The 23278-nt window shown below is 43.7% G+C and overlaps 1 protein-coding gene across 5 annotated transcripts; it reads left to right on the top strand.

The window, feature by feature from the left end:
- The first annotated feature begins 4477 nt into the window (after window positions 1-4477).
- LOC111846414 (protein HID1-like) lies at window positions 4478-22987 on the top strand. Of its 5 annotated transcripts, none has more exons than XM_023816553.2 (20): window positions 4478-4700; window positions 5516-5665; window positions 6671-6841; window positions 10060-10185; window positions 12388-12491; window positions 12599-12775; window positions 13408-13633; window positions 15328-15384; window positions 15503-15643; window positions 18050-18140; window positions 18379-18530; window positions 18671-18749; window positions 19302-19466; window positions 19555-19782; window positions 19874-20025; window positions 20136-20219; window positions 20320-20411; window positions 20688-20846; window positions 21145-21244; window positions 21358-22987. In XM_023816553.2, the coding sequence occupies exons 1-19, from the start codon at window positions 4635-4637 to the stop codon at window positions 21206-21208; spliced, it is 2484 nt and encodes an 827-aa protein (XP_023672321.1). In that variant the 5' UTR covers window positions 4478-4634; the 3' UTR covers window positions 21209-21244; window positions 21358-22987. The 5 variants fall into 5 exon arrangements, with proteins under 5 accessions (XP_023672321.1, XP_023672320.1, XP_023672323.1 ...); XM_023816552.2 differs by having other exon boundaries at window positions 4479-4700; window positions 21145-21240; XM_023816555.2 differs by having other exon boundaries at window positions 4480-4700; window positions 12599-12715; window positions 21145-21240.
- Window positions 22988-23278: the final 291 nt, after the last annotated feature.

Below are 23278 nucleotides of genomic sequence, written 5' to 3'. Positions count from 1 at the left end.
TATTTAGGAGGACATCGGCCTGCCTCTTTTTTTGTCTCAACCCCTGAAAAGTAATTTTTCTAAACTCATTTAGTGATTTGTATGTTTTTTTGTATACATTTTGTACCCCTCCCTCCTTTCAGCAAATTTAATCATGGGGGACTCACTGTGTGGTGGGGGGGAGGGGGTGTTCCCTATTTGTTCACAGTGCTGAGCCTCTGTAGGGGTCAAATCCTGGAATTTCTCCTGCTGTATGTGTAATGGACCAGGTTGCTTGGTTAATATGCATATAGGACACAAGATGTCACTGTTTGGCTTTACAAATTACATCTTAGTGCCACAAGTGCAAAGTGTACAGCTGTGGCCAAAAGTTTTGAGAATGACACAAATACTAATTTTCCCACAGTCTGCTGCCTCAGTTTTTATGATGGCAATTTGCATGAACTCCAGAATGTTATGGAGAGTTATCAGATTAATTGCAATTAATTGCAAAGTCCTCCTTTGCCATAAAAATGAACTTAATCCTAAAAAAAACCCATTTCCACTGCATTTCAGCCCTGCCACAAAAGGACCTGCTGACATTATTTCAGTGATTCTCTCATTAACACAGGCGAGAGTGTTGACAAGGACAAGGCTGGAGGTCACTCTGTCATGCCGATTGAGCTAGAATAGTAGACTGGGTGCTTTAAAAGGAGGGTGGTGCTTGAAATAATTGTTCTTTCTCTGGTAACCCTGGTTACCTGCAAGGAAACACATACAGTCATCATTGCTTTGCACAAAAAGGGCTTCACAGGCAAGGATATTGCTGCTAGTAAGATTACACCTAAATCAACCACTTATTGGATCGTGAAGAACTTCAAGGAGAGAGGTTCAGTTGTTGGGAATTAGGCTTCAGGGTGCCCAAGAAAGTCCAGCAAGCACAAGGACCATCTCCTAAAGTTGATTCAGCTGTGGGATCAGGGCATCACCAGTGCAGAGCTTGCTCAGGAATGGTAGCAGGCAGGTGTGAGTGCGTCTGCACGCACAGTGAGGTGAAGACTTTTGGAGGATGGCCAAGTGTAAAGAAGGGCAGCAAAGGAGCCATTTCTCTCCAAGAGAAACATCAGGGACAGACTGATATTAAACTCCTGGGGATTAGGGTAAAGTCATTTTCTCTGATTAATCCCCTTTCCAATTGTTTGAGGCATCCGGAAAAAATATTATCTGGAGAAGAAAAGGTGAGCGCTACCATCAGTCCTGTGTCATGCCAACAGTAAAGCATTCTGAGACCATTCATGTGTGGGTCTGCTTCTCAGCCAAGGGAGTGGGCTCACTCACAATTTTGCCAAAGGACACAGCCAATAATAAAAATGCTATCAAAACATCCTTCGAGAGCAACTTCTCCCAACCATCCAAGAAGAGTTTGGTGATGAATGATGCCTTTTCCTGCATGAAGGAGCACCGCGCCACAAGGCAAAAGTGATAACTAAGTGGCTCGGGGAACAAAACATTAACATTTTGGGTCTATGACCAAGAAACTCCCCAGACCTTAATCCCATTGAGAACTTTTCAGAATCAGGTTTATTGGTCAAGTATTTATTTTTATGTATTGGATTTATTGAGCAAGTACAGCACAAAAGACAATGTTACATATGAAAACAATGCAACCGTTGTTTTGTACGGAGGTTTTCTAGCCAAAGGCTCATTTGCAAACCTAGTCCTTGGTTGGACTTTTAAGAACAGACAATAACAGCAAGTATGTGTGTAACAGGAAGTATGTGTGCAGCTCACACAAGGAATTTGTTTCCGGCAGTTGGTGTATCTCCGGTACAATACAATACGATAGAACAAAACAATACACATTAAACACAATATAAGACATCTTATATACAGACAGACAATGTAAATAAATTGCAAACAACATACAAGGTGCAAAGTGTATGGGATGTCTTAGATTCAGTTCAATTGTGTGTTGTGAGTGGAGCAGGGTGCAGCAGTCAGGGAAACAGGTGTAGGTTGATGTTGCAGGTCAGATGTTTGTAAGGGTGATGGCTTGAGAGAAGAAACTGTTCCTGAGGTGACTGGTCCTGGTCTGCAGACTTCTGAATCATGTGCCAGAGGGGAGGAGCTCAAAAAGACAGTGTCCAGGGTGTGATGGGCCAGTGATGATTTGTTCTTGCCCTTTTCCTCGTTCTTGAAGTGTACAGGTCCTAGAGGGAGGGCAGGGGGGCACCAGTGATTTGTTCTGCTGTCCTAACTGTCCGTTCCTGTCCTGTTTGGTTGCTGTTCCAAACCAGACTGTGATGGAGGAGCACAGGACAGACTCGACGACTGCTGAGTAGAACTGGATCAGCAGTTCCTGTGGGAGTTCGTACTTCCTCAGTTGTCGCAGGATCCTCTGCTGGGCCTTTCTGAGGATGGAGGAGATGTTGCTCTCCCACTTCAGGTCTTGGGAAATTATAGTTCCCCGGAACTTGAAGGTCTCCACAGGTGACACAAGGGTGCTATGTATGGTGAGGAGGACCAGTGCTGAGGTGTGTTTCCTAAAGTCCACTGTCATCTCCACAGTCTCGAGTGTGTTCAGCTACAGATTGTTCTGGCTGCACCAAAGTACCAGCCGCTCAATATGCAGACTCGTCGCCATCTTGGATGAGTCCGATGACTGTGGTGTCGTCTGCAAACTTCAGGAGTTTTAAAGCTGGGTTCATGGAGGTGCAGTCATTGGTGTAGAGGGAGAAGAGCAAGGGGGATAGGACACAACCCTGAGGAGTAGCAGTGCTGATGGTCCGTACAACAGAGATGATCTCCCCCAGCCTCACATGCTGTTCCCTGCCAGTCAGGAAGCTGGTGATCCACTGACAGATGGCAGGAGATACTTTCAGCTGGGAGAGTTTGGAGGAGAGGATTTCTGGGACAATGGTGTTGTTGCCGAACTCCATTATCCCAGAAATCCTCTCCTCCAAACTCTTGGTCAATCCTCAAGAGGCATATGGACAAACAAAAACCCACAAATTCTGACAAACTCCAAGCATTGATAATGCAAGAATGGGCTGCCATCAGTTAGGATTTGGCTCACAATTTGATTGACAGCATGCCTAGGCGAATTGCAGAAGTCTTGAAAAAGAAGGACCAGGATTGCAAATATTTGCATACACTTAATGTACGTAATTGTCAATAAAAGCATTTGAAATGCTTGTAACCATAGAAACATTTGACGGTGCCCCAATACTTTTCACAATGTAGTGTACATTATTGATATCATTGAATCCCTGGGATCAATAAAGTCCATCGTAATCTGATGACAGGATAAGACTCCTCTAGATAAAATAGTGATACTTTATTAATCCATATGGGCAAATTTTGTTTTTCCTGTCCCATCTTGGTCTCTGTGACACACGTACACAGGTTCTCACCAAATTCTGAGGAGCTCAGCTCAGCCGATTTCACTTGCACACAACATGTGCCATCACGGACAAAGTAAAATTGGCTTGTTTGTTAAGGATGTTTGAATTGATGCTGAAATATCACTTCTTTTCGATCTGAATGTTTAATTCTGACAGTCAATCATAACATTAAAATGGTGATTTTTTTGCACCTGTTTTTTTTAAATGTTTACATTACAGTGATATTGTATATTATAGTGAATAGTGATATTTTATTAATTCCTGTGAGGAAATTCTCTTTTTGCCTACCCAATCTTGGCCGACCTTCTGACCACAGGCACAAAAACTGGTAATACTTTATTTGGATAATCCACCTACAGAGGATTAACAGTATTCATAACATTTCAACTGTTTAGTTGAGATTCAACAATTCAGCTGTTTCCGTGGGTCTGTAGAAGTTTAACAGAATATACAATATATAGAGCATATGGGGGCAGGAGTTACCAAATTGCCTACAGATGTGTGAGTGTGCCCTGTAATGGATTTGCACTCCATCTTGGGTTGTTCCTGTAGCCTCTGGGACAGGCTCCAGACCACTCACAGCCTATGTCATGTATGGTGCTTTTAACTAAGAGCATGTTTTAAAATATCTGAGCTAAACAAATCATTTTGGAGCTTCTTTGGATTAATTTGGGGCTTCTGCCTGCGTTCCCCAGTCTAGCAATGCCTCTGTTGTAAGGTGAGGTATTTCCTAATAAATCTGGCAGAGGTTCTCGCACAAAGCATTCAGTGGTTGTTTATGAACCAAAGCCAATAATAGGCAATCAGTCAGTAAACTGTAGCAGGACAGAGCAATACCAGAAAGAGTCAAGAAATACTAAGTACACTGGTAACCAAGGAACCCGCTCAATACGGCGTTAAACATGCAATACCGTACATGGTACTAACGATTACACAGGATATGGACTTAATAAGGATGATCGAGGAAGGGTGACTGGTTCTGTTAGCAATGAAAATCTAATCATCACATTATTACTTTACTCATATGACACTGTATTAATACTAAAAAGCCCTAACACGCACGTTGCAATCGCGCTGTTTTTTAATGTCTAATGTATTTTTTTAAGATAAAAAAAAAAAACGAGTATGCTTTGAGCCTATTGCAACTGCGTGGATCTGGGACCCGGAAGAGGCTGGTATTGGAACCGAAGTCCGTCATCTAGGAATCCGGCATCAGCTGCGGGGGAAGCGGCTGTTTTAGACTCTCAGCTGGCGAGGATTCAGAGAAGCAAAATGGGTATCTCCGACTCCAAGCTTAACTTCAGGAAAGCGGTGGTACAGCTCACAACCAAGACCCAGGTTCGTTTAGTCGATGTATGTGTAGATGTGTTTCAAAGACTGATCGAGACGGTGACTGGCATGGGGGGATGCCGGAGACCTGCGCTGCTGACTCCGATGTTTCACCGTCGACTTTCCAGTCATTAAATCGTTTGGGATGAGGAATTTATATTTTGCCAGTGGAATATACTACTTATCCGTATCTGTGCAAAGTAAAAATATGACAGCATGGAGAGCTAATGGTCAGGACATGGATAAATGACATATGCAAATGTATATAAGATATAAATCAATGTGATTGCATATATATAATCAAACAGGGACATTTGAATAAGCTATAAAGTGCAGCGCTATGCAAATACTTTAAGTTCCATCTTTTAGCAGATGAAATGCTGTTAATAATGAGAATGACCATTAGACGAGTCTTGGCTGTAAAAAAAACAGGTTTGTTGACAGCAGATGTTAACATAATATTTTTATATAATAAATCATGGCTTCCCTATGCGGCAGGTGTATTAAAGTGAATGCGCGAGGAAAGATAGAGGAAATTACAACTAGCTTATCGTCCTCCAAAGAATGAACTTAACATAGTTTCAGTTTTTTCCTGCATTGCAACTCAATGCAATATATTGTTTGTGAAATATGCTACCTAAATGAATCAGATATACATATGCCTGTGTGTGTGTATGTATATATATATAATGAGCTCCCTGCTCTTTGCAAGTTATACAATGGTATGGTTTTTAATTCCGAAATGGGTGTTTCTGGTGTGTTTTCCACGTTTCCAGTACTGTCCTGCTCTCATGGTCATTTAACCCAGTCCTCTTGTCCCCAAGCCCGTGGAGGCCACCGACCACACCTTCTGGGACCAGTTCTTTGCTGAAACGGCTAACTCTGTCCAGGATGTGTTCACCATGGTGCCAGCTGCTGAGATCCGAGCTGTCCGTGAGGAGTCGCCCTCAAACCTCGCTACTCTCTGCTACAAGGTAAGCTGTCCTGAGCAGCCTGTCAGCAGGGCTGTGCATCCTGCAGTTTCGTAAGGTCTTTGAAGGACCATGCTGTTTCTGGGAAGGTGATGCGCAACCAGCAAAAGAGAAAAGTCGGTCCTTGCTCAAGGGCCCAACGATGAGATCACTCTGCCAACCAGGGGGTTTGAACCGGAGAGAGACACAAGTTGCAACAATAGACTCTCGCAAGACTTTTCATAAACTAACCTGTCAATTTGAGGAACTCTGACATTAGACCTTATGCCTGTGTGTGAGTGACACACGGACACTTTTCTATCCATCCGGTCTTCCTTTGAGTTGAAAGTTGGAACCTGATTTTGTGCTTCAGGCTTCTTAATTACTGCTTATGTAATAGTGCGTTCCTTTTTCTCTCGGAACTCGGAAATTCCGAGTTGAGTGACATCACGTCCGACAATCTCCCGTTCGAGCTACCCACATCTCGGAACAAACATGGCTGCCTCCATAAACACGTTGCTGTGTGTTGTTGCTTTATATTTTAGCAGATTTGGAGTTTTCCAAATGGAGAAAATGGAGAAATGGAGATTTTTCCGAGAGACAAACAAGAAACATGAACTAGTCAAACCACATTAAAAGCTTTATAAAATATTTTAGTACATTCATAGCGATATTCTTTTTTCGATCGGTAAACAAACTACAAACAAACCAAGTCGCCATGTTGAAATTACGTCACAGGGGCAACTCGGACAACAAAATCTTGTCCGACTTCAAGCTCATAAAAGGGGCGTGTTTCCGACGGGAAGTGACGTTTTTCGTGACGTTTCGTGACGTTTTCATCCGAGTTCCGACTTGGAGAGAAATAATCGAACGCACCATAAGTGCAGAAACTGATTGGGTGACATCTGTCTCTCAATGGCATATCAGTATGCGTGTCACCTGACTGAGTTTGCTTCTTTTTGTGTGCACACAGTCAGTGTGTTTCATGAGGTAACTGTGTGTCCCTGTTTGTTACTCCTTTGTTGCCAGGCAGTGGAGAAGTTGGTTCAAGGAGCTGAGTCAGGCTGCCCCACTGAGAAGGAGAAGCAGGTGGTTTTGAGCTGTGCCCGGCTGCTGACCCGGATCCTGCCCTACATTTTTGAGGACCCCGACTGGAGGGGATTCTTCTGGTCCACGGTGTCCGGCATTAGTCAGGACAGGGTGAGCATAGGAGGCGTGTAATACACATACTCACCCCCATGTTGGAACAAATTTGGGGGTGATTTTTAGTGAAATCGTATGCCAGTCCAGCACTATAATTCACTGACATGGCACAGTAACTGTCTGGCCTGAGGGACGCCACCTTTTAACATTTCCAGGAATCCCTACAACACTAAGTTCTGTGCTTTCAGTATGGGTCACTGGGCTGATGTGTTCCTCCATTCCTGCGTCCCTCATGAGCCTTTTGACTTCTGCTATCCTTAGAGGGTGGCATGGTGTCCGTGCTGTGAGATCCGCGAGCTCCCTGCCACCTTGTTAATAAAATGCACCAGCACCAGAGAGAGAGAGTAGCTGAAAAGACCAAAACTGTCTGTTGGCTGTGTTGCTGGAAACACATCCAGTGAATGTATAGAAGTTGCAGATAGGCTTAGAAACAGAACGTCCAGGGTGGTGTTCTCTGGAATACTTCCCATGCCATGCATAAGGAGATTAAACACATGGCTAAAAGGGTGGTGTAGGAAAGAGGGGTTCAGGTTTATGGGGCACTGGAGGACCTTCCGGAGGAGTTGGGACCTGTTCAAGCTGGATGGGTTGCATCTGAACCGGAGGGGAATCAGTGTATTGGGGAGGCATATGTGTAGAGTAGTTCAGGAGTGTTTAAACTAGGAACTGGGGAGGCAGGAAGGTTGGCAAAGAATATAGGTGGGTAAGCCCCAAATAATATTAAAAGTGGGCACTGTAAATGGCATACCATTTGCTGTCTGTACTTAAGCTCTAGGAGTGTTAGCAACAAAGTTCATGATTTAGAGGCTTTTATTTCATCTTTTTATTTATGACATTATAGGAATAAGAGAAACATGAGTGACAATGATGGAGAAGAACATAATATGGATGGTTTCACATTATTCCGTAACTGTTGAAGACACACGGGAATTTTTTAAAAGCACATTATTTCAAGTGCAAGAGGACTTCATACCTGTTTCCAGCAAAACTAAATCTAGGAAACTGCAGCCAAGGTGGTTTACTAAGGAAATTAAGAATAAAGTCAGGAGGAAAAGGGCTCTGTTCCACAGATGGAAAATAACTAATGATGTCTGAATAAAGGAGGAGTATCTAAGTCTACAGGTTGAGTTAAAAACTAATGTTAGACTCGCTAAGAGAAATGTCGAAAGGTTGCATTGAAGGCTAAGGATGACATTAAAAGTTTCTGCCAATATTTTAACTCCAAAAGAGCACTAAAAGCTGAAATTACTAATCTGCAGGAAAGCTAAGGGTCTTATAAATGAAACAGAGCATGTGAGCGGAGTGGAGCGGTGAGAATTTCTGGGTAGATTTTGGCCCGCCTCAGAATCGTAGTGTGAGCGGTATCGTAGCGAGACAGAGTGACCCCTCTAGCCTTAATTAAAATACCGCTCCGCGCTCTGACCAAATTCCGCCCGCTCCGCTCCACTCTGCTCATATGCTCTTAACTGAAAATGAAATTGATATACAGTGGTACCTCAGAACTCGAATTTAATACGTTCAGAACTCTGGATCGAATCCTAAAAAGTTTGAGTTGTGATCAAATTTTCCCCATAAGAAATAATGGAAAACCAATTAATTGGTTCCCAGCCGCAAAAAATTACACCTAAATATGTTTTTTTAGCATTTAAACACAAAATGAAGCAGATAAAACAAGAAGAACATATACTGTACTAAACACATCTAAGCACACAAACAATAATTTGTAAAGCAAGAAAATAAATGTATCTGAACAATGTGTCCTGCCCCGATCCTCCGCTCCTTCCGTGTGCCACGCCCCCTCGTTAACCCCGTGTGGAATCCTCTTGTGATCAGCTGTTCCTGCTTGTTGTCATTTGTCCTCTGCATTTAGTCCGCGTTTCAGTTTGTTTTGCCAGTCCGGTCATTGTATTGTCCGTCTGCGTTTTGCCTGCCTTACCTGTAATTAAACCCCGTATTCCCCGATACCCCCGATATATTAAAATAAGAAATCTTTATTTTTAAGTGTATTTTATTATATAATAATAATTACTGTTACTGTCTATCATTGTCTAAATGTATTTTTTCTGTCTAAATATATGTATTCAGCTAGTGTAAACATGCACGGTGCTATCACAGCGAATGCGAGGCTGAGACTGAAGTGCTACCCTTTGTTTCCGCTGAGAGACGTGCCCCGACTCATTTCCCCACGAGTACAAGTTATCTTAGGTCAGCGTTCACGGTTTGACTTCTGAGATTCAGATTGAGTTCTAGGTAATTTTTTTTTTTGAACTGGTTGGTTCGACTTTTAAGAAATTCGAGTTCTAATGAGTTCGAGAACTGAGGTACCACTGTAGTTTAATTATTGTTTTGCACGGGTATTCACCGCAGAGGACACAAATAACATACCGACTCTCATTACTAATCTAGTGTTGTCTATGACTAATGTATGTATAACTGAAGCTGATGTGCTACAAAACCTAGCTAAGCTCAAAATAAATAAATCACAGGGCCCTGATGGCACCTTGCCTATAGTTTTAAAAGTGATGATGGATATTATTTGCCGACCTTTACTACTTCAGAAATCTTTATCTGCTGGTGTGGAATCTTCTGATTGGAAGCATGCTAATATAATGGCAAGGGGATAGAAGTAATCCAGCAAACTATAGGCCAGTTAATTTAACTGGAAAAGAAATGGAAGCTATAATCCAAGTAAGTATAATCCTGCTGTCCTGAAATTGTACCAAACCATGAATTTTATATACCGTTACTCCGTTACTGCTCTTGGAGCCGCAATATCAGATGGATTATGTAGCCACGTGTGAGGCTACGGAACACTGACCAGTCCTTGTACTGAACTGTCTTTCCTGGGGGGAGGGGCTGGGGGTAATCAGATTTGGGTTGGGGTTCAGCGCATTTAGGTTAAAGTTTTACATGACAAACAGGTCAGCCAGATTTGCAAAAGAAAGAAAGGAAGTCAAGTTGTTCTGTGATTGAATGAACACTACTGAGAGGCCATGAGGGTAACCTGGTGGTGCCCCCTTAGCCCCCCCACCCAAGCCCAGCTATGTGTGCTGTTTGTAAATAACAAATGGCGAGAGAGGATAGGTAGCAGTTGTTTAAGTATAGGCTGTTCCCTACGTGGCTGCACTGTCACTCTCATACAGAGCTGGTACGTTACTGGCAAATGCTTTGTGTTTATACATCAGGCTCCTGCACTAACAGCTGTCTTTCCACAGGCGGAAGATGTGGAGGACGATGAGGAAGACCCCCATCCTCTGGCTGAGTCTCTCCTGCTGGCCCTCGCCGACTTGCTGTTCTGCCCTGATTTCACTGTACAGAGCCAGCTGAGGGGAGGGGGCCCAGTAAGCACCCAGAACCGGGCCCTGTACCTGCCTAGCTCTGATCCGGGGGGTGAACTACCAAGCGAGTTTACTGCCCTACCCAGATTTCTGGAGGCTTACATCTGAGTACTGGGTTGGGATGGACAATACCACTGATTTTTTTTTTTTTTTATTTGTACCAAGTAATACTGGGTTAGGTATCCCGAGATTGATATTCAGTGGCAACCCTTTTGTGACCCCTTGCCAGGTTGCACAGTAAATTTGCTGGAATGGGGGTGGGGGTGTTGATGATGAACTTTGTTGAGGAAACCCTATGCCAACTTAGCAAACAGATAAGGACCATTGTACTACCTTTTAACTCTGATTTACCCGGCTCTGATGAGTTCTCAGTAGGCCTGCATAAACCTCTGGGTATGTAAACTCTGCGAGGCAGATGTAATATCGTGTTTTTTCCTTTTTCAGGTATAATTTTGTAGCAACATGCCCCTAAAAACATAGCATGATATGTATGAATAGACCATACATGCCTAAAATCGCAATCTATGTGCCAGAAGAGCTCAAAATGACAAGAAGCCATGGGTGGGTCAAGGGAAAAGCAGGATTTTCACACAAAAACATGGGAGGAGAAGTGCAAAGAGAGACTGGTTGCATATTTCATCGCATGCTGCATATTTCATCGCATGTTTGAAATCTGCAGGGGAAAATGCAAGTCTGGTTTGAGCTGGAATTTCTCCGCCTCCGTGTTTATGTATATAGGGAAAATATCCACAAGGTGTGGTCACCCTCTCAATCCACAAGGACTTTTACAGAAACAGAAAACATACATATTCCATTAATGTGCAAGTGACATGTGATGCCAAATTACAGATCACAAACATTGTGGCAAAATATCCTGGCTCTGTCCATCACACAGTAAAAAAAAAACAAAATGGTGGAAATGTATAAAGTCACTTAAAAAATTTGAAGCGATCCATGAAATGAAATATTTCAATTTGCCAGTTTAACCTGTAAAAAATAGGTTCAACTGTAAACATAGGAAAGTTATGCTCAAATGAACAAACAAATAATTTTTGACTATTGGAATGAGAAGGAACACACTGAACGAACAACAGCTTTGTTTTATTTTTTCAGTGTATCACGGTTGCTAACCAGAATCGTTAGCCATGACTGTTGGGGATAGTCACCATCACCTTAAATATATGTGAAGCATAAATGACGTCTCCTGTTTATTGTAAATACATCGAACACTAGTTGAAATGGAGCTGGCTGATAAAAATTTGCCAATAATTTTTTATGAAATAAATAAAAATAATGTGTCCCAAGTAACCATGCATTTCCAAAAGCCCTGTTTATCTATGGTAGATAGCACTGTTTCAGCTGGGTGAAACACCTCCAATGTTAAATGACAGGAAACATCTATCTGCGAACCGGCCAAGACCATGTTTATGCTGCGCTTTCTGATGTACACTCTTCCCCCGGATATGTAGAACTCATAGTAAACCCCACTGCTGTCTAAGGACTGACTGGTCCATATCTCCCCCCCCCCCAGTGCTAGAAATCTACCACCATTGGGGCATTTCTTTTGTTCTCCTGATCTCAGCACTCACCCTGAGCAGCTGCAGCAGACATGAATCTGCAGGAAGATGTGATGAACCAGGTAGAGTTCAATGCGCGCTGTGACCTGTAGCATAAATCATTAAACAAACCGTAATGGGGGACTCCAACTCCAGGATTGTAATTCAAAATCACAAGAGTCAAGAAAACGGGTAATAGGTCAGTAAATCAATGCAAAACAGGGAAAAATCGCAACATAATTACCACAAAAGTTGTAAGACAAGAAATGCATTCTCGGGGTTCAATCAGTGGGAGAGGAGGATGAGGAAAGGGTAACTGGCTTTGCTAAATCCTGTGCTGGATGTTAGATGTGGGAGCAGGCTGGTTAGGGAACCTGACAAGTTGGCATAAATAAGCCGTTAATGTCACATCATCTCTGTGTCTGGAGTTTTTTGTAGGGTAAATGTGACCCCATAGGGTAATGTTTGCTCTCTGCTTCACCGTGTTGTTTGCACTGCCCTTTGCGATGGGTCCCTCTGTTGGCCATCTGACCAAACAAGCAAAAAATGGGTCTGTTCTGAAACACACGCCCTGGTATCCACAGCATACCTTGTGTGGTTGTAGGGAGGCTCTGGTGTGGAGCTGTGAGCTGACTGTTGCTCCCCATAGGACACAGCAGAGAGCACCCACTTGGACAGCTGTGAGTACATCTGGGAGGCCGGTGTTGGGTTCGCTCAGTCCCCCCCTCTCGATTACGTGCACGACCTCAACAGGTAGGGGGTGCTGAGCCTCTGATTTTCATTCTGCCGCCCCCTTTCCCGCTGTGTTTGCTGTTATTAACCCTTTCCCCTATTTCCTCAACTCCTTCGCTACCATGCAGGACTGAGTTGCTCAGGCTGCTGTTGACCTGCTTCTCGGAGGTTATGTTCCTGCCTCCCTCTCCTCAGCACAGCGCCCTCAACCCTTGGGTCACCTTCTTCTGCTCCACAGAAAACCGGTCAGGAGCCCTGACTCACAGACCCTCTCATGCCCTCACACTCTGGTGCTTTAAAGATGGGTATGTGTGAGTGTGTATCCTGCAAAGGACTGGCAGCCCACAGTGGCCAGATACAAGGTTGGAAGATGGATGGAATACCCTATAGTAGTAACAGACAGGATTTGTTAAATAATGTTAATATATACCTGGTATAGGTGACAATCCCCCCCTGTGTTCCTGAGTAGGATATGCAGTATTTATCCCTCATTCCTGAACAAACTCACATCAGAATCCACTTAAGTTAAAAAGTTTGATAGACACAGACCGTTAAGATTTTGGACACCTTTTATAAATGAAGCAATGCTTTATTTGGCAGTCATACAGAGGAAGGAATTCTTCAGTGCTCACATACCTTGCTCTCCCGTGAGACACACGCACAGGTGGGGCTGATACCGGCTCAGCTGTTTTTCAGGCGCCCCTGGAGCATTTCTTTCCCTGTTTGGGGCCCAGCAGTAATGTGACTATTCTGCCCATCGTGATTTTTGAACCAGTATCCATTCATTTACAAGCCCTGAGATCTAACCCCCTGAGCCACACTCCAGCCTGGTTTCTGGTAGCCATCACTCCCAGCTTTCTCTCCTGTGTTCTTTGGTGAAATCCCTCTTAACACCGAACCCGGTTTAAAAGGACCCCCCGCTGCCCCATTCCCGCAGGCATGCCCTGCCCCTCTTCACCTCCCTCCTCAATGTGGTCTGCGCCTACGACCCTGTGGGCTATGGCATCCCCTACAACCACCTGCTCTTCTCCGACTCCCGTGAGCAGCTGGTGGAGCACGCCGTGCAGATCCTCATCGTGACCCTGGAGCACCAGTACGGAGGCCCTGCAGAGAGCCCCAGCACGGAGCGGCCCAGGACCCCGTCCAGCACCAGCGATGAGGAGGTGGCATCTTCGTTCGGAATTTCTCTGTCCTTTTTAGGATTTACAGATTAGGCAAATGGCATTTTGCACAGGGCCGGATTTCCAGGGTCCCTAGCAGAGCTTTACTTGGGAGGAAGAAAATCAATGATCATTTCACTTCCTCTGTAGCTAGAGCCGGCCATGTATACAATATACAGATTGTCCCTGATTGATGACTGGGTTCTATTCTGGCAGACAGGAATTAGTTGAGATGGACACATATTGGAATTGGTATATGCAGTACAACTTCTTACATGAAGAAATAGGTTCCCAGGCTTCAAAAAAGTAATTCTTTATGTCATATATATGACATGAATTCTTTAATAATTTTGTAATTAAAAAGTATGAAAAACATTGCGCTTAAATCTTTAACCTAATCGAAATAGCGTAAGAAACCAAAAGTCGTAGTCTGTCGTGCATTACTAACTCACACTGCTTCGTTTTCTCTCATATTGCTAAGATTCTTTGTGTTTTCTTGGTGGTGTTCTGGGATGGGGAGAGGTGTCTTAGGCCCAATCCCAATTCTACCCCTTACCCCTACACTTTCCCCTACCCCTCCGTTTGGCGCGTTCACGTGTAGGGGTAGGGGTGTCTCAATTCTCTTTTGATTGGAGGGGTAGGGGTAAGGGGAAGGGCTAGATAGCCCTCGAAACGAAGATTTTTCGGGACCTCACTTCAAACGAAGGGCTAAGAGAAATTTACAACATTGCTGCCCCATAAACAAGCAAGCAGACCCATAAATGTTAAGTAATTTTTGCCATTAATAAGGATTTTTATGACATTTTTTCATTACATGTATATTACCATCAATCTTGTGTTTGTGTTTACGGTGATGTTCTGTAAAGAAACGTTTGGAAAAAAAAAATCGCTAAAGTTTGCTTGCGGATAGCACTGATTGCACAATATTAGGAAATATATTTTTATGTCATATAACGTTACCCGGTGACTGACTGCATGTGGTAACGCGTTGTTTTGTTTTGCTTACGGCCATATGTGTACATGTAAATGAACGGTGCTTACACTATTCGTACTTATTGTAACATGACAACATTTTTGTAAATTATATTCTGTATAGGGACAGCTGAGGAAACCCGAAGGCTCATATGTTTTCGAGGTGAAAACGAACATCTGTTTTTAAAGTCCAAATACGGCGCAAAAAAACTTCTCGGATACTCAATAGTTTTCTTGAACATTTTTGTACATGATTCAGTAATTTCCCTTTTATCATTTTATTACCATTTATCTTATCGCTGCCCAAAATTTTGACATACATACACTATTTATTTTTTTCGGTCATATGTGCAAGTGGTTGTAAGTTGCATAGATCATAATTTGGGGACAGACTTTATTATTATTATATTTTTTGACTTTGTCTGGGACACCCTGGAAGCTGCTTAGTTTGCTTGTCTGGATCCGGCCCTGATTATGCATGTAAATAACAATTTTAACGATCAAGTATAGAAATATCCTTATCGGCTGCAAGGTTGTTTTTGGAGTTAAAATGCAAAACTGGTTTACTAACTTCATTTGACTAACAGTGAAATTGATTCCTATGATGCAGGTGACAAACACTTGGGATGAACTTGCTTGGTCCCCAGTTCAAGCTAAAAGGTATGTCCCCTTAGCAAGGAATGCCTTGGGTTTTGTTGACGGTTATTTCCGTGCTTTGTTTCCAGCCAGAGGGACCAGAGAACCTCTTTGTGAATTATTTATCGAGAATCCACAGAGAAGAGGTAACTTCCTTCTCCAATCTTGCTGTCTGCCTGTCGATTCTCGATTTTTCTTAGAGATGTGGAGGAAATAAATATGAAGATGGAAGATTTTCTGAAGCCTCTTGTCTTCTCTCACCAGGACTATGAGTTTGTCCTGAAAGGCCTGGCTCGTCTTCTGACAAACCCCCTCACCCAGACATACCTACCCAACTCTACAAAAAAGATCCAGTTCCACCAGGAGCTGCTGGTGCTTTTCTGGAAGCTGTGTGACTTCAACAAGGTAGAAGACCAGTTAAATATCTGTATGCTAACACCACTGTTTCAGGGGGAAGTTTCTAACACAGGGATGTCAAACTCAAGGCCCACGGGCCACATCCTGCCTTTGGTACAATTGCATCTAGCCCGTGCTATAATGTCTTAATATAAGAACTGGCCCACTGGTGTATAGCATACACATCACTGGCACTACAATTCCCAGACTGCACAGCGATAGTTGGTGCATTGCCATGTCAGTCAAGGGCTGCACGATATCACATCGCAATATACTCACAATTAAATGGCGCATGTGCAGTAATCATCAGGGCTTTAGATGTTACTATATCTATACAGATGTTTACTTACGGCCACAATTTGGTAAGCAGATTAGAAGTGTTACTAAAACATAAGTAATTTGTATAAACTCAGCATATCCTTATGTTTAATAAACATGTGGGACTTACAACTGCAAAAAGTACCACCACACCACCAAAGTCTTTTTGCCTTGCTTGTCCACAATATCTCCTCTTTCAAAAGATGTTATGGCTGCGGAGCTGTTTCTCTCTTCACCACCACTCCAGTGCTTATCACTTCCATGGTATACCAAAACAACAGTATGTGGTGTGATTCGCTGGCCAAATTAAATCAACCAATGTATCCTTCATATTTGGGGTGGGACAAGAGCGGCATACAGGGATTTTTACCGTCCTTTGTACTTCTGTTCTTGAGTATTGGACCTGGTCTTCAATGGAAGACGACGTAAAACAGGTACAAAGGGACAGAAACACAGTCAAGTGCGCATATTGCGAAACACCCCTCGTGTGTGACACTGCCTCAGGTCTAGGCACGCGCTTGTGCAGGCTGTAGAATTGATACCATGAAAAATTGTTATTGAATCAGTTTTATAAATGATGAAATCGATACTTGCAGTAATTTCAATACTTTTAACAACACTAATGTGCTATAATTTTATATGACTGGCAGCCATGGATTAAATTATGGGGGAGCTAAAGGGAACTTGGCTCCCATGAAAAAGATACAAGCCCCCTTGTAAGTCTCCCCTGAGACATTTAGGGGAGCTCTAAAAATTGTCCACTTTTGTGTTACAGGTTATTTTTTATTCTCCATACAATAATGTTCCTGAAAAAAAAATTGAATAAATATGTCAGTGCTGTGTGTCTCCATTAATTTACGCAATTCTGGGTCTGTTGTGGCCATCCATGCGTGGCAGTACTGCCCTTGAATTGTAAGATTTACGTAGCTAACTCCTCATCATTGAGTGGGTGCGGTATTTGAATGAAGAAAACAAACAGTGTTTTGATTCAGTATTTTGGGGCAGTTTATAGATAGTCAGAATGTCAAATTGGAAACAGTCCTGCCAGAGCATCAGAAAGAGGCAGAGGGAGAGAGAGGGGGAGCTCTGAGCCACAGACAGTTATTTTATTTCGCTGTGGTTATAAAAAGGTGAGCTAAATAATGCAGCGTTTTTTCTGTTCAAGTGATGTGTAGCTCTTCAAAGGGTTTGTATCAGAAGCAGAAAGATGCTACCTATGTCCCTCTGCCTTGTGATTTTCTCTTTTGTTTACTTTGATTAGGCTATTAAACTTCCTGTGTGATTTTTATGTTATTGTGGTTGTGCCTACATGAAACGTTACTGACAGTATAAATTGACTGCAGTAGTAATAGTAGAATGTTTTTCGCAGTTATTCACCCTTTTAATGGCTGCGCTGCCGCGTGCTTATATGTATGATATGCATTGACTTGGGGAGTCATGGTGCACACTGGAAAATAGGGCTCTCCCAAAAGCCGATGTGTAATTCGAACCCTGCTGGCAGTGCAGTAGGTTTGTTTACACCAGCATCATCACAGACACGTGAGTAATGTGTTGCACTATGATGTTACAATATCAACGACATCACTTGGTGATAGAAATTTTCAGTTTCATTATAATCTTGTTGGGCCATCATTGCATATGCGGTCTGTAGTTGACGACGCATAACTATGTATCTGTAATTGGCTCCTAGATTAACAAATGCTAAACGCAATTTTTGCTTTTCTCCATTTTTCATAAAAGTGAAAATCCTCTGCAGATTTTTCAGTTAAATGAAAATACGTGTAGGTCTTTCTTAAAAGCAAAGTGGCCCAAAGTGGCCCAATTGAACATTAAGTGGGGGATACCTATAGCATAGTACAGAAGCTGTCATTTTAAACCAAAATACACAAATCCAACAGATGAGAAGCATGTCTGCTCCATGGTAAGAACACAGGTTTGTTCTGTTTACAAAAACCAAAATACTCAAGAATAAAGATAATGTCGGTGGTTGTTGATCATCCTGTTCATGCTCCCATCTGGAGGGTTTGTTGACCTTCTCACCCGTGGGCAGAGACATCCCACACTCCAAGTGGCCAGATGCCTCTGTATGCCTTTCAGAAATTCCTGTACTTTGTGCTGAAGAGCAGTGATGTGCTGGATGTCCTGGTGCCCATTCTGTACCACCTGAATGATTCCCGTGCCGACCAGGGTGAGTGCGGTCATGATGTATTTCACTTTTTGAAGCGTCCCCTTTTAGCTAAACCTTGGGAGGCCCACGCTGTGCTGGGGTTCTTCCTACCCGAGCCCTCAGTCGCATGCTTCCCCAATTAGTCCCTTGATTTAGCTAAATGGGCCCTGAAATGGTCAGTGGGTAACTGAGAGCTGGGACACTCATGAAACAGTCTGCCTGCTGGACCCTGTAGTGCAATGCTCTAGCATTTCCGCAGCCCGCGTAGGCCTGCTGCACATCGGTGTCTTCATCCTGCTGCTGCTGAGTGGTGAGAGGAACTTCGGCGTGCGTCTGAACAAGCCGTATACGGCGCACGTGGCCATGGATGTCCCTGTCTTCACCGGGACGCACGCCGACTTGCTTGTCTTGGTGAGGCTCTGGTCGGGTTGCTTGTTATCTCGGATGCCTGTTCTGGGAATTGTGATGGTTTTGATAGACCTGTAGCGCGTGCTGACCAGGGTTTTTGGGGGCACATGGCAGGTTTACTTTGATATGGGTGCCACTTGCAGGTGTTCCACAAGATCATCACCAACGGACACCAGCGTCTGCAGCCATTATATGACTGCCTGCTCACCATCATCGCCAACGGTAAGCGCCACGCACCATCATTAATCAGGGTCTGTTGAACACACACATCACTGAGCTCTCAAAAAATTCCCAGTAATCTCTCCATTATCACAGATTACAGCAGATCCTTTTCAAGGTTCAGGTTTCAAGTTTTAATGTGACTTTGATCATGACCTTAGTGTTTCTTTCTTATTCTTTCTTTCTTTTTTCCTGTTTCGTGTACGGTTCTGCATGAATGATTTAATAATGGATGACACACACCCTTGAGGTGACAAAAATTCCCATATTGCGCTTTTGTTATGCATGGTTTTGTATTTTACTGCACTGCTGTTTTGTCCCTTCTTTGCACTGTTGTCGGTCCCATTGTCTCCCATGCATCTGTCACCTCCCCTGCAACTGTGGCACAAGAATTTCACTGTGTTCCTCAGAACACATGTGACAATAAAACTTGAAATTTGAAACTTCTCTCCCTGTGTATGTGCTTACTAGAAGAGACTTTATTACTCAATAGCTTCCTTCTTTAGACATTACCCAAAAGTACTGCCCCTAATATCCTAAACCCTTTCATTGTAGTTTCACCCTACCTGAAAAGTCTGTCCATGGTGGCCTCCAACAAGCTTCTGCACCTTCTGGAAGTTTTCTCCACCAGCTGGTTCCTCTTCTCCAGCCAGCAAAACCACCAGCTGGTCCTCTTCCTGCTTGAGGCTTTCAACAACATTGTTCAGTACCAGTTTGATGGTAGAGGAATGTTCATCTTCATTGAACAAATGGGCATTACTTTTCTCTGCCTAGTATCTCCTCTTATTCTTCTTCCACCTCTATCCAGGCCACAGCAACCTGGTCTATGCCATCATCCGCAACCGTACCACCTTTCAACAACTGGCCAGCCTGCCGACTGACCACGTGTCTATCCAGAAAGCTTTGCAGCGCAAGCAGCGACCAGCAGGGGGCATCTCTCTCTCCGACTCCCAAGAGGGGGGTTCCATAGAGGGCTTGTGCCCACAGGTGGCCTCTGGGCCAGGCACCCTCAAGACCAGCCTTGTCGCTATGCCAGGTACCACATGGGGACCATAATATTATAGCCTGTTCTTGTCCACCTACTTATGTGGATTAGTTATGGTTAACGTCAGACTGATTCTTCACAGATATTGACACGCTGATAGAGAAGTCACAGGTCTTGGAGGGACGGGTCACGATCTCGCTTCAGCCATCTGACATTCCTCAGACCCCCCCTTCGAGCCATGCTGGTGTGGCCAGTGGTAGCGACACCGAGTCTAATTTGGCACAGGACAATGAGGTGAAGGAGCTGCACAGGGTGTAGCTGAAGTACAGGTGTAGCCATTTATCTAAATACAAATGGGTATGTTCATATGCACTAAGAGCCGTTGGTGTGTGTCTGCCTCTCAGGATGTCTTCTACAGTGACACAGAGATGGAGCAGAATCTTCCTGCTGTGACGTCCACCTGCAGCTGGACCCCCACGCCAGACTGGGTGAGGTCCTGTATCCAAGTCATGCACATGCAGAGGCGTTTCCCTCGGCAACCAGAGTGGATGCCTGACCGGAGCTGTGGTACACTCTCCTTCCTGACAGGTGCTTTCCTGGAAGAGCCAGCTTCCCCTACAGACAATCCTTCGCCTACTGCAGGTGCTGGTTCCCCAGGTTGAGAAGATCTGCATTGACAAGTGAGGCTTTTTGTGAAGATCTAACAGGCTGAGTGATGACGGGTTGAATTTAATCATACAGAAAAAACTGGAGAAAGCACTCCTGAAGGTCTTATATGTATTGCCACAATGGGCCTCGATAGTCTGAAAGTATTTAGACAGTACATTGATATACCAGTAAGGTAGAAAAATGCTGTACAATGCAGGCTAATCATTGCCTTACTCCTGGTTTAAGGCTTCCCTTCGAGCTCATTATTGTGAGCGCCAGTCCATGCAAGATTTGTGTCCCTCGTCTAGGGGTCTGACTGATGAGTCGGAAATCCTGAAGTTCCTCCAACATGGCACGCTGGTCGGTCTCCTGCCCGTCCCGCACCCCATCCTGATCCGGAAGTACCAGGCCAATGCCGGCACCACCATGTGGTTCCGCACCTACACGTGGGGAGTGGTCTACCTGAGGTGCGCACAGCTGAGGGCTGGGAAGAGCCACTGAGTTTATTTTTATTTACTTAAAATATTCAAACCTGTATACATGGCAAGCCTCGTCCTGAGTCTGTATAGCTGAAAAAGCCACTTTCAGCTGTTGTTCACTGGTATGAAGTCCAGTCCATTTATCAAGCCAGTCTGCTTGATAGATGCTTCGGTAAATGCCTGCACTGAGAGATATCAAATAGTGCCAGGAGGGGGTGCTCTTGTGGTATAAAATGATCCATGACTCTGTGTTGATTCAGTGATACCTGTTGTCGTGTCACTGTAGGAACGTGGATCCTCCAATCTGGTATGACACAGATGTTCGCCTGTTTGAGATCCAAAGGGTGTAGAGAAATTCCTGGGGGACTATTGGCTGGACTGAGTAGGTATCACTCCATTTGCTCCCGGACCTCGTCTCCTCACGTTATTAATTCTGCTAAATGCTGCTGGCCCAATGTCATACTTGTTGCCCGGCTTCTAATTTGCTCTTTTGTTCAAGGTCAAAGGTCTCAGGTGGGGGAGGACTGAAGGCCAGATCCTACAGATGTTGAAGTGTATTGGCACTTCTGCAATGATGGTCCAAAAAGGCAAGATGGCCAGGAGAACATTTTAGAGATGAGGCCACCTCATCTCACATTTCCTTTTTGCAGCTGATTTCTGTGGACATCTGTGTAATATAGTCATATATGACCCACATGCTCACCTGATTTTCGCATAATTTTGGATTATTTGAACATCCCATGTATATAATAGCGCATTTGTTGCAGTTCAGTAACTTTATTTATGTGAAATGTAATAAATTATGAATTAGCTATAGGAGCCATTGTCTTGTAACGTTTCCTGATAATGAATTTCAGTCCAGCTTGTACGTTTTTGTGATGCCTGCATGCCTAGAATCCAAGTTTAGGATTTCATTGCCTTAAAAGGTGTGTTTCACCATATAAAATTCTCAGAATGTAGCACCTTGTTAACTGTTTGACTCCAGCTTGGAGGAGCTGCTGGGATGACAAGCTACTTATCCACTTTGGTGGGAAGCCCATTAACTGCACTCCTTTTCATCGCATGACATTACTGCCTGTGTTTGTCACTGAATACGTGTGTACCAGAGATATATAAGATTATTTCCTGAATTTCTGGGGAGCATTGGATTTCATGAAAATGTCATGCTATACGGGTTGGTCTGTGTTTCCTCGTTTACTCTTTATTAAGTGTGTATGACAGACCTGCCATTGCTTTAAAGACATGCAATCTATATTACTCATTAACTAGGTTTATGAGCTCTCAGGTACAGTATCACATGTCACAGTTTTTAATATGTTTATATTGCCGTGTTTGTGTACAGTAAACAGCCTAACTCACAAGTACAGGATTGCTATCAAAGATTGCGCCCGACTTTTGACCCATAAGGCCAGTGGGGTGACGACTTTCTGTTCTTCCGGGTCTGGTTTCTCCTGACTTTGGGGGGGGGGGGGGGGGGCACACATGAACCTGTTCAGTCCTGTGGGGTTCGATATAAAAGTTGACTTTCAAAATTAACCCAGACGGATATTTTAACATACTGCAGCACCACAGTCTATTTCAGACTAAGGCAGGACTTCGCTTGCAGATTACTGTTAATCATTTCCTGTTTGGATGGTGCAAAGACTGCGTAGAAGATAAATGTACACTCTCTAGAAGCACATCACGTGGATTATTGAAAAGCTACCATTCCATCGCAGAGAGCAAGCCCTCATTAATTACCAAAGAGCTCACACAAGGTTAAAACTGTGTTGCAGAAATGAAGGGACAGCAGTGGATTACAGCTTCATAAATTTCTACAACAAGATGTTACTGATGTGACTTAGACCTAAGTAAACGGTGAAGAAATATGACAAAAGCATGATTGGCAAATGATTGCTTTATTATTTATGGAGGGAGTCTATCACAGTGATGGACCACCCTGCCGAGTTGTTCTGTGATAATCAGAAAACTTCAAAGCCTTATAATTCACCCCAGAGTGAAATTAGTCAAAATGTCCAATGCAACATTGTATAAAAAACAATGGCACCTAATACCCTTATATACATTGCATATGATCCCCTGTAAACATTTTTTACCACACAGACTAATAAAAAGCGATTTTAGATTTACGCTTAATGCCTTCTTAATTAAACCAAAAACATCCAGTCTGCATAGAAGTCTCCAAAGAGCCCAAACACCTTCAGGAGAATGTAACCACTTCTTGTGGAAATCCTTCCGAAGTTTTCCTGTCTTTGTCTTTTCTTCTTCTCAAATTGCTCCCCGAAGTTATTCATTGGCTACTTTATGACTTTTCAATGAGACAATCGGCATCCCCACCCTCCCCTCCCAGCGTGACGACCGGCCCACTGATGTCACGGCCGTCCCCTCTGCCCCTCCCTGGAGCTCCCACATCCTTGGGC

Source organism: Paramormyrops kingsleyae, chromosome 22 (genome assembly GCF_048594095.1).
Source record: "Paramormyrops kingsleyae isolate MSU_618 chromosome 22, PKINGS_0.4, whole genome shotgun sequence".
Taxonomy (NCBI): Eukaryota; Metazoa; Chordata; class Actinopteri; order Osteoglossiformes; family Mormyridae; genus Paramormyrops; species Paramormyrops kingsleyae.
Note: the sequence above shows the minus strand (reverse complement) of the source record. Positions and strands in the feature narration are given on the sequence as shown.